The sequence below is a fragment of the Felis catus genome, chromosome B2 (assembly GCF_018350175.1).
Source record: "Felis catus isolate Fca126 chromosome B2, F.catus_Fca126_mat1.0, whole genome shotgun sequence".
Classification (NCBI taxonomy): domain Eukaryota; kingdom Metazoa; phylum Chordata; class Mammalia; order Carnivora; family Felidae; genus Felis; species Felis catus.
In genome coordinates, this window is record NC_058372.1 from 116,755,571 (window position 1) to 116,772,202 (window position 16,632).

At 40.2% G+C, this 16,632-nt stretch overlaps 1 protein-coding gene across 4 annotated transcripts in view; it reads right to left on the minus strand.

The window, feature by feature from the left end:
- Window positions 1-16,632, minus strand: part of ARHGAP18 (Rho GTPase activating protein 18) — a 193,103-nt gene that overhangs the window by 175,582 nt on the left and 889 nt on the right. The window contains exon 1 of one of the 4 annotated variants that reach the window (XM_045058028.1): window positions 13,431-13,541. The exons of the other annotated variants lie outside the window; for them this stretch is intronic. Within the exon in view, the coding sequence (XP_044913963.1) occupies window positions 13,431-13,522 (92 nt within the window). The 5' untranslated portion in view covers window positions 13,523-13,541. Of the gene's footprint in view, window positions 1-13,430; window positions 13,542-16,632 lie in introns of those variants that run through there. 4 annotated transcript variants of the gene reach the window in all.

A 16,632-nucleotide genomic window follows, 5' to 3' on the forward strand; every position in this document is an offset into this window, starting at 1 on the left:
CTTACTCCGAGTGCTTAGCCCTTAATGGTCCACGCAGTGTGAAAAGCAAAGACACTCTCGAAGCACTCCCTTGAGGCTATTTTTCTTCTTTCCAGGAAAGCTATTTTTAAAATTAACATAGGCTAGTGTATCCCTTCCATATGATTTTTGTTTTATTTTAGAGAGAAAGAGAGCACGCAAGCGGGGAGTGGGGGGAGGAAAAGAGACAGAGAATCTTAAGCAGGCTCTATGCTCAGCCTGAAGCCCAATGTGGAGCTCGATCCCACAACCCTGGGATCATGATCTGAACTGAAATTAAGAGCCAAACGCTCAACTGTCTGAGCCGCTCAGGCACCCCCCAGATGTTTTATTTGAAGGTACAAGGCTTAAGCTAATCCTTCTGTCCACCATTATTTTTTCATTTCTTCAGAGACATTCAGAAAATGTGGTGAAATCATATTGACCTGGGTTGCATTACAGCATCTAACCTGAATACTTCATTGTCCTTACCCTTGCAGTCTCTTTCCTGTTTTCTCCCTTTTGTTTTATTCTGCCTTATGAGGCTCTGTAACTCCTCAAAGAAAGCACGGATGATCGAAAGAGAAATGAAAAAACTCGGTAATAGTAGTTTAATATCCAGACTAATAATTTAGTAATAGTTGAAAATACAAATAAATTGAGTTAATAGGGCCCAAAGTCTAGAAGTTTCATGACCTAAAAAATATCTCTAGAAATAATTATGTACCCTTTTAATTTTCTTTGTGCCTTACATAATGTCACAAGCCTGTGTTTCTGATAACATACATTATAATTTCCAAAATAGCATAGAAATTCATTTTATAGAGCTCATAGGAATGTTCCTTGACTATACCATCTTTTTCAGATATTCAGTTTAATTTTGCTACAGTAGGGGTAGAGTTACTTAATCAAAATGATGCCAGATGGGTTTGGTAATATTCTGCCAAAAATAAAGAATGGCTTTCTATTAGATTTACCAAAATTCTACTCCAAACTGGAGATAAGGCACAGTTTTATTCTGGCAAAATATCAGGCCAGGTGTTCCTGCTAGTTATCAGTAGCCTGAAATCCGCCACGATCCACTTCAGAAAATAAATTCTACCGCAATTACAAATAAGGGTTACATGTGTCCTATAAATGTCTTCTATCTCTTTTGTTCTCATGCGCCATCTAGTGTTATGTAAGGGAATATTCAGCTACATTCTCATCCTTGCGGAGATGAAAGCCTTAGTATGGATACAGACCACATGTCCAAAGCCTTTGCCCTCATTTTTTGTATGAAGCACTCACTGCTTTATGGAGGTGAAACACAGATAATTGCTGATACACATAGGATTCGATTCTATTCTAGACTAGTGACGGACATTCTCCATAATGCTCCGTTGACTTTATTTACTGTTCATCATCACATTTATTAACAGTTTCCGTGTCACAGAACTGAGATAGACACATTATTCAGTATAGAAACCTGAGTATCACAGTGGCTTTGGAGTGAGACAAGTAAGTCTGACTGGGGAAGGTTATACCCTTCACTCAGTTCCATCATCTGTAAAATGTACATCATCCTACCCATCACCGCCATCATCATCATATCTAACTCAGAGAGCTATTATGGAGAAAGAAAAACGGGTGAAGTCTCTAGCAGAGTCTATGATTCACGGGAGTAGTCCATTAGTGGCAGCCATTTTTAATATGGTAGGAGTATCCCTATAAAACGGGGTTCTCAGAAGCCAGTATTTGGTTGGCTCAGCGCCCATCTGGGCAAATCAAATAAGGATCTGTACAGTAACTGGAGTATCCTTCCTCTCGACTAGCAATCCTCCTCCTGTGGTGTACTCAGTATGGTGTAACGAGTAAGAAGGGGATCTCGTGCTCAGGTAGATCTCACACTCCACCCTCGCCTATCAGCCACATGACCTCAGACTTTCCCCTTGACCTCTCTGCAGTGAGGTTTCAACACCTGTCATGTAGGGATGATGATCATACCTAGCACATTGGCGTTTTGTGAGGATTAATGTGTTGCCACATGTACCAAGCACACAGCAAACACTATAGAATTTCTGTTAAGAATTTCTGTTAAGTCTAAAGCAGCAATTTAAAGCAAAACAAAACAAGTCATTTACTTGGTACAAGTGCTAATAACTGTTGTAGAACTGATATTGAACTAAACCTAAATTCTCAAGAAAGAGACTCCTACAGTATAGAGGTTGATTTCCTTCATCTGAAATAAGTAGGAAAAGTTCTATATTTTAGGGGTTTCTAATTTATAACGTTTAAAAATGTCATCTTCTTAAATGTCTTCTCAAAAATGTCAAAACAAAGATCTGTTTGATAGAAGGATTTTAGTTTCACAATAATTTTCCCTGATTTCTTTCTCTCTGCTCAATACCACACGAAGTGCTCGTGGTTCTTCTCTCACTTAATCCCTGGGACCACGCTTTCAGGGGGAAGGGCATAACCATTTTCCAGACTGCACTGATGAGGAACTAACTAACTTAGAGAAATTAAGTAATTTACACACGTTTACAGAGCTAGTATGTATGAAAAACAAGACAAAAAAAAAAAAAAAAAAAAAGACAACCAGAATCCCAATCCAGGAATGTTTAGCATGTAAAACAGCCTTTCCACTAAAATGGTTGAAACCACTCCCTGCAAGTACTTCAAAGTGAAATAATCTCCAGATCTTAAAGCAAATTGTTTAGTTTCTCTACAGAAGCTATTTTCCTTACATATAAAATGAGAGTGATTAGATCCAAGATCCTGAAAATACTAGAATTTAAAGCCAATATTTTTACTTTATAAATCTGGCTGGTAAATCTAGAAATTTATTCATTTAAAATTTAAAAATACATCCACTCATGATTTTTTCTTTTAAATTTATTTATTTGATGGGGGAGAGATAGAGAGCGGGAGAGAGGCAGAGAGAGAGAGAGAGAGAGAGAGAGAGAGAGAATATAAGAGAGAGAGACAAAGAGACAGAATATCCCAAACAGGCTCCATTCTGTCAGCATGGAGCCCAATGTGGGGCTTGATCTCAGGAACTCTGAGATCATGACCTGAGCCGAAATCAAGAATCCCACACTTGACCAACTGAGCCACCCTGGCGTCCCTACTAATATTTCTGTTGCATTCTCTAATTAATTGCTGCTCTAAAAGTTATAAATTATCTTTATCAGTAAAACAACAGTTTAAATTTGGTATTATCTCATTCAGAATTCAAAAGGTATAAGGATATCTGTTCTTATGCATATAGCATATTGACTCTGTACCTGGTCATTTTAATAATGCACAAATTTTCTACAAGCCTAGAATTAAAAAAACACCAATCATCCCACATGGTCTAACTTGTTAAAATCTACAACGTATTACATCTGTCAGGAAAATACAGGGGCATCAGCGCGGCTCAGTCAATTAAGCGTCCGACTCTTGATTTTGGCTCAAGTCATGATCTCACAGTTCACTGGGATCAAGCCCCCAAATAGGGTTCTGCACTGACAGCACGGAGCCTGCTTGGAATTCTCTCTCTCTCCCTTTCTCTCTATGCCCCTCCCCCACTTGCTTCCCCCTTCAAAATAAATGAATAAAAAAAATTATATATATATAAAATCTTTATATATATATATATATATAATATCTTAATACATAATATCCTAAAACTTGATGGTTGACTTACCCCACATATTCTTATTTTATAATATTTAAATATTTAATGTTAACAATGTCACTTCTTCAATTGTTTACTCATCAGCCAATCTCAATTTCTTTATTTAGGTAAACACAAAACAATGGAGAAATCTGCCACAAGTCAACCTGAACATTAGCAGAAGAAAACATTACCTGTGGCCATTTTGTTTTTACTTTTGTCAAGTCAGCCAAACATTTATAATAAAAAGAAAGCAATATTTATTAGTGAAACTTTACATTCTCTTTTTAAGGACGCTCTACACCCAACGTGAGGCTTGAACTCACAACCCCAAGATCAAGAGTCACATGCTCTACCTATTGAGTCAGCCAGGAGCCCCGAAACCATACGCTCTTTAACACCCAGTGAATACATATTCAATAACTGGAAAGGGGCTACTTGCTATGATAGTACTGATGCAACTATAGACAGTGCCAAACTCACTCTCATCCCCCAGAAATCAGCCTATACAGCAACCTCTGTTCAATGGCCTGGCCAAACATGTGAAATTGGTGGTGGTTTCCAAGAGAAGGGAACTGAGCCCATGACAAATTAACATGTTACTGTAGCAATCGTATTTATATAAAGGAAGAAGACTCCTCCCCATCCCTGAGCAACCGCTGTGAGCTCTATTATCTGTCATAGAAGGCTGTTTGCAACCTCTTCACAGCACTCATACCCTTACATGTTCATTCATTGTGCCTCTTTCCCATCAAAATTCAGGTTCCCCACCCCCAATCAGGAATTATCCTGTCTTCTCACTCCTGTATCCTGGTGCCTACTAGTGCCTGACACATTAAAGATTATCAAAACATAGTTACTGAGTAATGAACGAAATCAAGCGAGTGGTTAAACAATGACCTTCTGCTTCTAAATATTTTTATCCCTAACCCTTTGCTGTTAGGTGTGTTTTTAAAAATGTTTATTTATTTTGAGAGAGCATGCTGCATGCGTGTGCATGAGTGGGGGAGGGACAGAGAGGGAAGGAGGGAGGGGGGAGGGGGGAGGGGGAGAGGGAGAGAGACAGAGACTGGGCGTGGGGGGGGGGGGCGGAGGGAAAGAGACAGGGAGTGAGGGAGAGGGAATCCCAAGCAGGCTCCATGCTCAGCACCGGGCCTGATGCAGGGTTCAATCCCACACATGAGATCGTGACCTGAACTAAAATCAAGAGTCAGATGCTCAACTGACAGAGTCACCCAGGGCCCCAGTTGTTGTCCTTTCTATAGCTCCACCCCCTAGAAGCAATCTCCTGCCTTGGTTAACAAGTATGTCTTAATCTGAAAACTCTTCATAGCCAAGGACAGCCAGGAATGATTTAGTAGTGAGCTGTTAGCCGCCTGCTCCTGAGCTCTGAGGACACTTACACATGAGGGACAAAGCTTTCCTTCCGGTCAAAAGACACTTCCAGATGGTTCCACCTCTCCTCTGGAAACTTCTTTCTGAGGTGTTTCTTATAGACTAGATGCTCTCATTCAGCAACATGAACTTTGTTCATTTCCACCATGTTTAGAGTTACAAAGTTCTTTATGGGTTGACAGACTTGCATCTTAGAAGCACCATCTTTCATTAAGGGATACATATAATCTCCACCATTCTGACATATGACTTGGGTAAGATATACTCCCACACTGAATCACTGCTTTCTAAATGACAAGCCTATATCCAATAGACAGCCTACATCCAATCCACAGCTACCTTTAGACCTTCTCTGTTCCACCCCGAACCCCCTCAAATCTGTAGTAGAAGGCCCACAACCAAATCGCACACAAAGGCACTAGGCTGACCATTGGGCCTCTCCATACTCCATTGCCCTCTGGTTACTTCCACTTGGAAGTAGATCTCATGTTGCTAAGCCCAAGGAGAGGGCAGTGACTACAGGCACTTTATGCTATGGTATGGTTTATAAGGCCAACCTTCACCTCTTGCTTTGGGAGTTGGTGAGCATAAGCTGCACAAAGTATCAGATCCCCTCCAATGAAGGCATAAACAATCAGACAAATGGTAGCCTTGTTGGTTATCCTTAAGTATCATTAGGGACCTGGGTGTGTGGTGCTAATTCTTAGCCTGACTATGCCCTGTTGTCTCCTAAATTTCACTTGATGTCACTTGAATCAGGCCCTTTTTTATTTTGACAACCTAGACAAACCAGAAACCCACATCCATGGCAGAACAGACCTACAGACCTTCCAGAGCTCGACGGGAGAAGACCATAGTCCGTGCACAGGCACAAGAGTACCTAAGGAGCTTTTTAAGTCACAGATTCCTAATCTTTAGTCTCAGAAAATTTTGATTCAGGAAAATGGAAGTGAAGGGAGAGAAACTGTATTCTTTAAAACTTTGCTCACTACTGCTTTTACCCAACCACTCAAGCATCCACTTCACTGTATCTGAAGAATATTCATTTTGGGAACCCACTAACTGACCTAAACCACACTCCTACGAGCAATTCAAAAAGCAACAATAACTATGTCATTGTGCTCTCAGAACAACAGGAGCTCTCATTCATTCACTCATCTGTGAGTCAGGCACCATGCTACGAATCTGTAGGGAACTAAAAATGAGTAAGATTGTAGTTCCTGAGGGCAGGACTGATGACAGTCCTATGGGGTCTGGTACAAAATGAAAATGCAGGGCCCCTGGTTCAAAAAGTATTAAGCATTTCAAGACAGTGACAGAAGAGCATTAAACCCAGTATAGGTCCCATCTGAACATGGGCAAAACATATTCACTTTGGAAACCCACGGACCTAAAAAGAGCATTCATAAGAGCAATGCAAAAACCAACAGGAAGTACTTCGTTTTTGCTCTCAAAAGAAGGAGAGCCCGCAGCTATGCCTAGGACACTGGGCTTGCCCGTGTAAAAGGGAGTAATTTAGAACATTCCCACCTGAGAAATGAAGTTCAAACAGGCAAAAACTGACAAGGTAACCAAAAGATACTGATCATTAAGAAAGTGTCTCCATTTCAATTGATTCTTCTAGTTGAATAACCAGTCCTAACACTGCCAACGAAGGAGCTTAAAATAATAGCAATCCCAGAATAATGATTACTGTTCTCCATTCCTTTGGGGGTTTCCTGGGTGCTACTGCTTTCTAGAAGGTGTAAAAATTAATCCTTAGGAACAAAAGCCCTTCTTTGTAGAGATGACAGAGGCATAAGCAAGGTATATCCATGAGTTCATGAAAAGGAAAGGAGTCTTCATTTCTACTTAACTCACAATAGCTTGCTAATATCCTTTCTAATCTTCTAAGGAAATGCAATAAATAAATAAATACATGTGAAAATTTTCACTCAAGACAGTCAGCTTGAAACTTGAATTAATCCAAATGCACTAAATAAATGAGCTCTTCCATACTTTAGAACATTATTCTTCTTAAGCCATTTGTCAAACTCATGTTCTGACATTTTCATGTTAGCAATCCTCATGATTTCATAATATAGAATTATGTAGTTTAAGACATTGATGACTGTTTTGTTTATGGGTCTGAGGGTCTATAAACCCAAATGTTGGTATTTATTCCTATCTTTTGAAGGCCAAGGTTGGGGGTGGGGGGTGGGGGGTGGGACGGGAAGTACAGACCAAAACATGACCAAAATGCTTGCCCTTCATAAACACAGAGCGTTAAGAGTTCTTTGTGTAGCTAATGATGGTTGAGGTTACTACATTAGCTGCCAAAGTGCCAACGATTTGGTTCTTCTACATTTACTATTTCACGGTTGCTTTGCCTTATTTGCATTCTGACAGAATACTCAGCTTCAGAACATTACAAATAGCAATCAACAAAATTAAAATGAACAGCTTTATAGCCTGCTGAAATTATGGAAGAAAGGAGACAAGTTCTCCAAGCAAAAGCACATACAGAGCAACAGGGCCTTGTATTGCTTTAAAAACACCTACCCACGTTAAGGAATGTCTTCTCCCTGCACGCAGGGAGGAAGAACCAGGCAAGAAGACCTCTCTTGTACCATTTCTGGCAGGCACTCGTACATTTAAACTTGCTATCGTGAAACCACGGAAGGGGGATGGAATAGGAGCTATTCATGCTGTTCAAAAGGAAACCTCACTTTCAAGAAAAGAAGAAAGGGAACTCATCAAGGACGGATTTCAAATTAATTTTACACAGTGGGGAAAAAAGTGTACAAACTAACATGTCAAGTTTGCTAAGGAAAAGAAAAAAATTTCCGCCAAATTGAACACAGTGTACTTTTTGGACTGGTTTTTTTGTTTTTTTGTTTTTTCGAAGTCCGCCGAGAAATGTAACATATGTGCACTGAACAAGATTCCGGCTTAGAGTTTTCCTGAAAACCGAGAATGTAACGCAATCTGTATCTAATGATTATTTCAAACTTATTAGTCAAAACATCTTCTACATACCTCACTCAGCAAAGCCCATATGATAGTTTCAAAAGCATAACAACTAAGTGAGTTTTCTTCAGAATCATTCTTTTTAAGTTACACACCAATGCTGGGGATTCTGACTTGGCAAGTCTAGGGCAAGACCCAAGCATTTTTTTTTTTAATAAATTGTTTTTAAACTTACGAGGTGATGCTGAGACACAGCCAAGTCTCAGAGCCATCGTTCTAAACTAATGGTTCTCAAAGTGTGGCCCCCAGACCAGCATCAGGAGCAAAATCTGGGAAGCTGTTTGGATTGCAGCTTCTGGATCACCCCGCAGACCCACCAAATTCGAACCTCAGTGGAGGAGGGGCAGCAGGCTGCACTTTAACGAGCCCTCCAGGTGATTCTGATTTGTGTTAAAGTTGGAGAATAGCTGTTTAATTAAAAAATGAGTTAGGTCAAATTCATTTGTCTTGTAATTACCAAAACAAAGCAACCAGACCTTTCACCAGATTTTCTTTTATAGTTTCTGTATTCAACACACAAATCAAAATAAACCTTAGAAATTTATTTCTCCCTGAAAGGACCTAACAGCTGCTACTTTGGACACGTTTCTGTAAGCAATCACTTTGGCCACCTTGAGCTCAGTCTCTGGCTCCTTCCCTGGGTTAGGACAGAGGTCAGCAAACGGTTGCTATAAAGGCCCAGAGAGTAAATGTTTTCAGTCCAGCAGGCCATATGGTCTCTGTCATGGCCACCCAACTCTGCCATTTACAATGCATAAATGATGGGTGTGGCTGTGTTCCAATGAAACTTTATTTACAAAAACAGGTGTCAGGCCAAATTTGGCCCAAGGGCTATAGTTTGCTGACCTCGGAGTTTAAGAACCAATGGCAGACTAGTTGGGGAGGGTAGGGGAGAGGAATGAAACATGCCATCCCAACCCATGAATGTACATTCTCCCATGAGCACAAACTTATCCAGTCTGGAAGCTGCTTCCAGGTGAAGGACAGCAAACTATAAAGAAGAAAAAGAAAAAGCATTGTGTCTCATTTATTCCCTTAGGATTTATTCACAGAGTTAGTGCATTCCATGTGCCTGGAACCAAACATCAAAGCCCTATCCCCATAAACCCAAGTCCAACAGAAGAAAAAATGAAAATTAGAAACAATGCACTGTGATACAGCCAGACAATGAAATGTTATTCAGCATTCCAAAGAATGAGCTATTATGTCATGAAAAGGCAAAGGGAAAACAAATGCATGTTACTAAATGAATGAAGCAAATCTGAAAAGACTACACACTGTGGGATTCTAACTCTAAGACATTCTGGAAAAGGCAGCACAATGGAGACAGTAAAAAGATCAGTGTTGTCAGGGGTTGGGGAGAAGGTAGATAAATTAATAGAGCACACATAGAGGATTTTTAGGGAAGTAAAACTACTCCGTATGATACTATAATGGGGGATAGATGCATTATGTATTTGCCCAAACCCACAGAACATACAAAACTAAGAGTGAACCCTAAAGTAAACTACGGACTCTGGGTGATGACGATGTGTCAGTGTTAGGTTCAACAACTGTAATCAATTTACTTCTCTGGTGAGGGATGCTGATAAAGGGGGAGGCTGTGCATGTGTGGGGGCAGGGAGTACAGGAGAAATGTCTATAACAACCTTCTCAGTGTTGTCTTGAATTTAAAAGTGATAAAAAGAGGGGCACCTGAGTGGCTCAGTCAGCTGATCATCTGACTTTGGCTCACAATCTTGCAGTTCACGAGTTCAAACCCCGCGTCGGGCTCTGTGCTGACAGCTCAGAGCCTGAAGCCTGCTTCAGATTCTATGTGTCTCTCTCCCCCCTGCTTGTACTGTCTCTGTCTCTCTCTAAAATAAACATTTTAAAAAATGTTTTTAAATGATAAAAAGAAAAGCCCATTAAAAAAATATTCCCAATGCATAGAGTGAAAAAAGATATCTGATAGGATTATCAGCAGAGGGATATTAGAATGTAAAAATAACATCAGTGAGACATCTGATACTATAGTGTTGTTCCGATCATGATGGTTTTATTCCAATAAATTATACCAACTGACCCATTAATTCATGGACCTCAGCTCATGGTTTCAGGATTAAGCAAACTAATTGCTTAAGAGAGCCCATAGGGCTGAGGAAAGAAGCCTGGTCCAAAGACAGGCCAAACTCTGTAACAACAGTAACAATGACCCCAAACAGCCCATCATGGCTTCTCTCTTTGTAGGGTTCTTTCTGTTTAGGCTGTACATTCATAGAGGGCAAGTCTATATTTTATTCATCCTTGTATCTTCAGGAATTAATACAGTATGAGGCACATGGAAGGCACATAATAAATAGTGTACAATGCCCCATGAAAAGAATAAGTTGCCATTATTTGAGTGGTCACTAAAAAAATGCTTTCAAATGGATCAAACTGTTCTGGGAATATAGAAGGGATGACTGGCACTCCCTGAAGAAGCTAAGAAATAAATAACACTAGATCTGGATCTCCAGGAATGAATAAGACTATGCCACTTGGAGAACAAGGAGAAAGATATTCCAGGTAAAGAAAACAGCAGGTGTAGAGGCATAAAGTTCAAGATTAAAACTTCCAGGAAACAAAGATCAACAAAGCTGGACCATAGGGTGAAACAGTGAGAAAAAAAAAAGGGGGGGGGATAAAAAATGAAGGCAAAGGAGATGTACCTTACATCTGAGAAATTCAAAGATTATCCAAACATATGGCATTGTATCCTACAACCCAGAAACGGTCATGATCTAACACTTAAAAAGCCCCAATAGATCACTCTGGCTGTAGCCCAAATAGAGAAGTATTGCAGGAAGATGCTTAGCAGACCCGATGAAAGAAGTTGACTGAACCTAAACAAAGACCAGTAGAATAGATGGGAGAAAAAAAATTGAGAGGCTTTTCTGAACTTGCATGGATATTCTTTCCTAATTAGATAAGAAAGAAAAAGCTAAGGTAAGGTTCTCCCCTTTCTTATTTAGGAGACTTCAGAACAGGTAAGACTCTTGGGGCATCTGGATGGCTCAGTCTGTTAAGCTTTTTTGATTTAGGCTCAGGTCATGATCTCATGGTTCGTGGAGATGGAGCCCTACAATGGAGCTCTGTGTTGATAGTGTTGATAGCATGGAGCCTGCTTGGGATTCTCTCTCTCTCTCTCTCTCTCTCTCTCTCTCTCTCTCTCTCTCTCTGTCTCAAAATAAACAAAAAAACCAACAACAGTTAAGACTCTTACCTGAGTCAGGGGATAAAGCAGGAGAAGCAAGCAAGTTTGGAATACAAAGACAGACCCTATTCTGTTGTGAAGAAGTTGAACTTCAGATAGTTGGGGAAAGATACAGTCTCAAATGTTTAATAGAGTAGCTTATATGAAGCCACTCTGAAAGCTTGAGAACACAGTGCAAACTGGTAATACATTTAATGTTTTATTTATTTCCAGAGAGAGACAGAGTGTGAACGGAGGAGGGACAGAGAGAGAGAGACACACAGAATCCAGGCTCTGAGTGACCAGTCAGCACAGAGCCTGATGCAGGCTTGAACCCCAAAACCCTGAGATCATGACCTGAGCCGGTCACACACTCAACCAACTGAGCCACCCAGCTGCCCCATAATGCTAAAATTTTTAACAGTAATCAAGAGAGGACACACCTGTAAAATGTAATGCATTTTGAACCCAGAGTAAGAGGTGAAATGGTCACATTTTTAGGAAGCGCCCAATTTCTCCCTTACCAATAAGTACCTCTGGAAGGTGAAGGCCTTGGAGCAAAAACCTAGAAAAAAAAATAAATCTTTGGTCCTCTCCGCTCCAAATAACCCTTGGTTCAGGCCAGGGCAGACCAGCCCTACAAGCTTAGTTTCTTACTGGGCTACCTCGAGTGAAAAGATTCCAGAAACAGCCAAAGAGTTCTAGTGCCCATGTTTTCTCAAAAGCAGGGACAGCGAATGGCACAATTTACATCTAAGGTCAAAAGGTCAATTTCGGCTTTCCTAACCCCAAGGAATGTCTGTGGTATTGATTTGGGATATGGGAAGGGATGGTTTATGAAGACAGCATTCACCACAGATCACTGAGTCCCAGTGTCTGGGGTACAGTAAAATATTTAATGAATAAAGAAGGGAGTGATTCTATGGCACATAAACTAATTTTGTCAACCAGACTTAGGGCAGACATTTTCTAGTTTATTTAAGGCAAAAGAGGTTTTATCAGAACATCCAGAATAAACTAGTTTCCTAAAAATAATATACTGGCTTCAAGAAGGATTCACACGATAGATAACAAAAACATTATACGTAAAATTGAATGGTAAGATTGTGGCATATTTCATATCTTTGGGGAAGAGGTCCCTGTATTTTCTAAGTTTTCTATAAGACAGATACCAAAAATATTACAGTGATTACGTCTAGGTGGCAGGATTAGGATTCAATATCTTTGGGGACTTATCAATGGTATAGGTTTTCTGTAACAGAAATATATTACTTCTGTAATAAGAAATGAAATATAATTTGAAGAAAGTCTATACATGCCAGCTTCCACAGCCTCCACACCTCCTTAGTTCAAGTTAGAGACATCTTCTGTCTGCAACACGTCTCCCAGCTTTCTCTCTGGCCCTATGGTGCCTTCTCCATTAAGCAGCCATGATGCTCCTTTAAACCGTAAAGTGCTCCAGTAGGTTCATTGCATTTAAAAAATTTAGTCTCAGAGCACCTGGGTGGCACAGTCAGTGGAGCTCAGGTCATGGGATCTGGCCTCTAGGCAGGCTCTAGGCAGAGCCTGAATGGAGAGCCTGCTTGAGATTCTCTCTCTCCCTCTGCCCTTCCCCGTGCTCTTGTGCTTGGGCCTGTCCATACATTCTCTATCTAAATAAATAAATAATTCAGTCTCTACAAGACCCAAAGAACAGGGCCTGGCCTGTCTCTCTGATCTTATCTCCTAATTTACCCCTCCCCCTACACTGGTCTCTAAATCCCTACCCAACACCCCCCCCCACCCCCAACCTTCTCCACCCAGCCACACTGCTTTATATCTGCCTCTAGAACAAACCAAGCAACCAGGAACAGGTCCCCAGACTTCAATCCCATACTGATCCCAGATCAAATGTTATCTCTTCAGAGAGAGGGCTTCCCTGAGTGCCCCACCAGAAGTCACACTCCATACAATTTCTTGGTCTGCTGTTCACAACATTAAAAGGACCTGCTGTTATTTCACTCATGGGCTCCTTCCCCATTTGAACCACCAATCTCTCCCATGCTATAAGCCCCTTGAGAGCAGGAACCTTATTTCAAAGGTCCATCCTGAGGATCACAACAGAGCTTGTCATACAGATGCACAATGGAACTTTTGGCAGGTGGTGGGGGTGATCAGCTGGCAAGATTTTACCTGAACGTTGCCTTCAAGTTTATTTTATGTTGTGTTTGAGGAAGTGATAAAGACGGTGCATGTTCTTTCGCAGCACACGAGGGCATCACCATTACCAGACTGTGTGATATACTGAAGTAGAAGCAGAAAATGAGAATTTAATGAGGGCTGTTCCTTTGTATGCTTTCACTGAAGGACTGCTTGGAACTGAAGGTCTCTTAGAGATTCACCAGGTTAATCCTACAACAGCTTACTTTTTTTTTTTTACATGTCATATAACCAAGACATTCAAACACAAATAACATGAGAAAATTAAAGATGGAGGAGGGAGTGGAAAATACACACTGGTATGTTTCAAACCATGCAGAGATTCAGATTCAACCTTGATTTGTTCTCTTATCCTCCCATTGCTGAGGTATTCAGCAGAAAACAAGGTCACAGAAAAACAACACGGGGCTTATCCTCAAACCTGAGGATGGGTTTGTATTCCCAAGTTAAATTCCTAGCAGTGACAATCTGAAAGTTGCTGGTTGGAGTAAAAGCTGAGTCTGCCCTTGAAGAAGACCCAGAATCCCTGGAATTCTGGACATAAATATATCAACTCTGGAGCTAGTCTGATGTCTGGCTTCTTGCCTAGACTCCACTTAATACTCGAGTATTTCTAGTTCTGTACGGTTACAGTTATCCTTTGCTTGAATTGCTAAAACCAAAGCTAAGAGTTGTCCTAAATAATGAAAAACTCAATTATTAAATCAAAAGCAATCAGTGACTAAGACTAACACCTTTCATGCTATACAAAGAGAGTTGATTAGCTCTTTTTAGACTGCTACAAAAAAATCTGATGAGAAGGACAGCTGAGAAAGTTCTATACAATTATTAAAATGAAAACATCTCTGATTATGTGGCTCCTCTATTGAAAATATGTGGGATTTATCCTCGTCTAAACATACTGCAGCTGAACTGGGTTCAAATCTTAAATGCTACTTGAGCCTATCTCCAAAACAGTGGCAGAAACAAAGAAGCAGACATAAGTTCTTCTTTAATGAAGTAAAAGACAGGAAATACATACATATTAGGACTGAACTTCTAGTACTATTTGATTAAGAGGAAAAATGAAATTCACTATATTTCAAGTGTTTGCTTCACAAACTATAAGGGAGTTTGTGACATCTCACCAATTCTCTGTCTGATACGGAAGAGACACTTAACAATAACAGCGGGTACAAGTTAGTGATGGACATGAAAGGATGAGATGGCCTCACCCCCGTTCTCACCTCCTCAAACGGGAAACATCATGACTTTCACTGGACTCATCATGTGTCATAAGTGGATATTGGGGGAGAGGAGAAGGAGAAGGAAACAGAAGGGCTACCTACTACCTAACATCCACATATGCGATAACTTTTTCTCCTGTTTTCTTCTTCCAGCTGATAATTAAGACACCATTCTGGGCGATTGCTGACAGCAGCTCTTAGTATTAGAACAAATTCTATGTCCAACTAGAACAGAAATGATCACTACTAATTAGCTAAGAAAAAAACAAAAAAAAAAGCACCTCTCAGAAACCATTCCAAGAGCCTCTGGTGGGCTCAGTCGGTAGAGCGTGCGGACTCTTGATCTCGCGGCTGTGAGTTCGAGCTCCCGTTAGGTGAAGAGATTAAAAATAACATCTTAAAAAAAAAAAAAAAGAAAGAAAAAAACCATTCCACAGAAAGAGTTCAAGAACAAGAAGCAGAGGCAGGCCTCAGAAGACGGTTTTTCTCAGTAAAATTCTGGGTCTTTGGGAGCTTCTGAAAAGGGTGCTTCTTATGTTAATTCCACTGAGGGACACCTGGGTTGGTGTCAGCTAGGGTGACCAGGTAAAGGTCAGAGGCCAGACTATTAACCTCTGAGTCCGGGGGAGGGGGGGGCGGGAAGGTTTGGAAAGGCAGCTTTTGTCTTGCCACAGATCAGCTGAGAGTTCAGAACTCGGGGTGCTCTGAATGTAAAGAGCCAGGATATTTACACCAGAAAAGGGAGGGAAGGAATGGATTTCTCCCAGTTCCCAGGCTAGTAATCCAACTTTAAAGAACTTTGTCCCTTCTGTAGAACAAAGCCTGCTGAACTCAAGACTGTTGGTTCTAGTCCCTGCAAAATACACTAGAAATAGGAATTTTTACCTTTGGGCAAACTTGATCCCTCACCCTTTCTTACTAGATGCTGTTCACTTGTTCATAGTTAATGGATCCCCAAGGGAATGCATCACAACACCTATTACATTAAAGAGAAGCCTTTGGGGGGCGGGGGCAGGGGGGATGGGTGAAATAGTTGAAGGGGATGAAGAGTTCACTTATTGTGATGACCAACCGATGTATAGAAGTGTTGAGTCATTATACTGTACACCTGAAACTAATATAACACTATGTTAATCATACTGGAATGTACAAATTAATGACTAAACATCAAACCCTCCCAAAGTAAAGAAAGAAAATAAAAAGAAGGCCTTAGCAATGATCTGTCCTGGAATTTTAACTTTTTTTCAGTCAAGTATTCACATGAAGTATTTCCTTGTCTATTTTTTCCTCGATCGCTGCAAGATGTGTATTTCTTCTTGTTTCAGTTTTGATAAGAAAAAAGTCCTATGCTGTCTTAGAGAAATAATATGCTGTTTTAAATGAATTGTTACTAATAAACTTATCTTTAAAGAGGAAATAAAGAAATCTAATGTCAGACAAGAAAACATTTTTCTGCCCCGTTTGATTACAATCACTAAATGTTAGGGAATACTTATAGACCTACTATTGCTTATTAAGTTGGGGTTTACTTGGAAAAGTGATCCCGTCTCTCAAAACCTCCAGCGGAATTAACAGTAATTGAATCTGTTTATGTTCTGAAAGCCTCTTTTTTCTTTTACATGAAGATCCATCTGAAGATGGTGAGTCCAGTTTTCATCAAAAATAATTCATTTGCAGCCGCAAAGTTAATTTATGTTTCTTTACTTTATAACTGATGCTTCTGTGAAGAAGTTAGCCTGATCAATACCCACAGGATATGAAGGGTGTTAATTTTTTTTTTATTTTTCTTTAAATTTGTGGACTCCTGTTGATTTCTCAGGAGTAAACCCTGAACATTTGTTTTTACAAATAACCAGATAACTATAGTATGAATGTTTCCTTTCTAGTCAGCTGAAGTTCAATGCTGAGCAAGGTTGTGGTGAATTTTAATATTATTCTCCCTCGGCCGT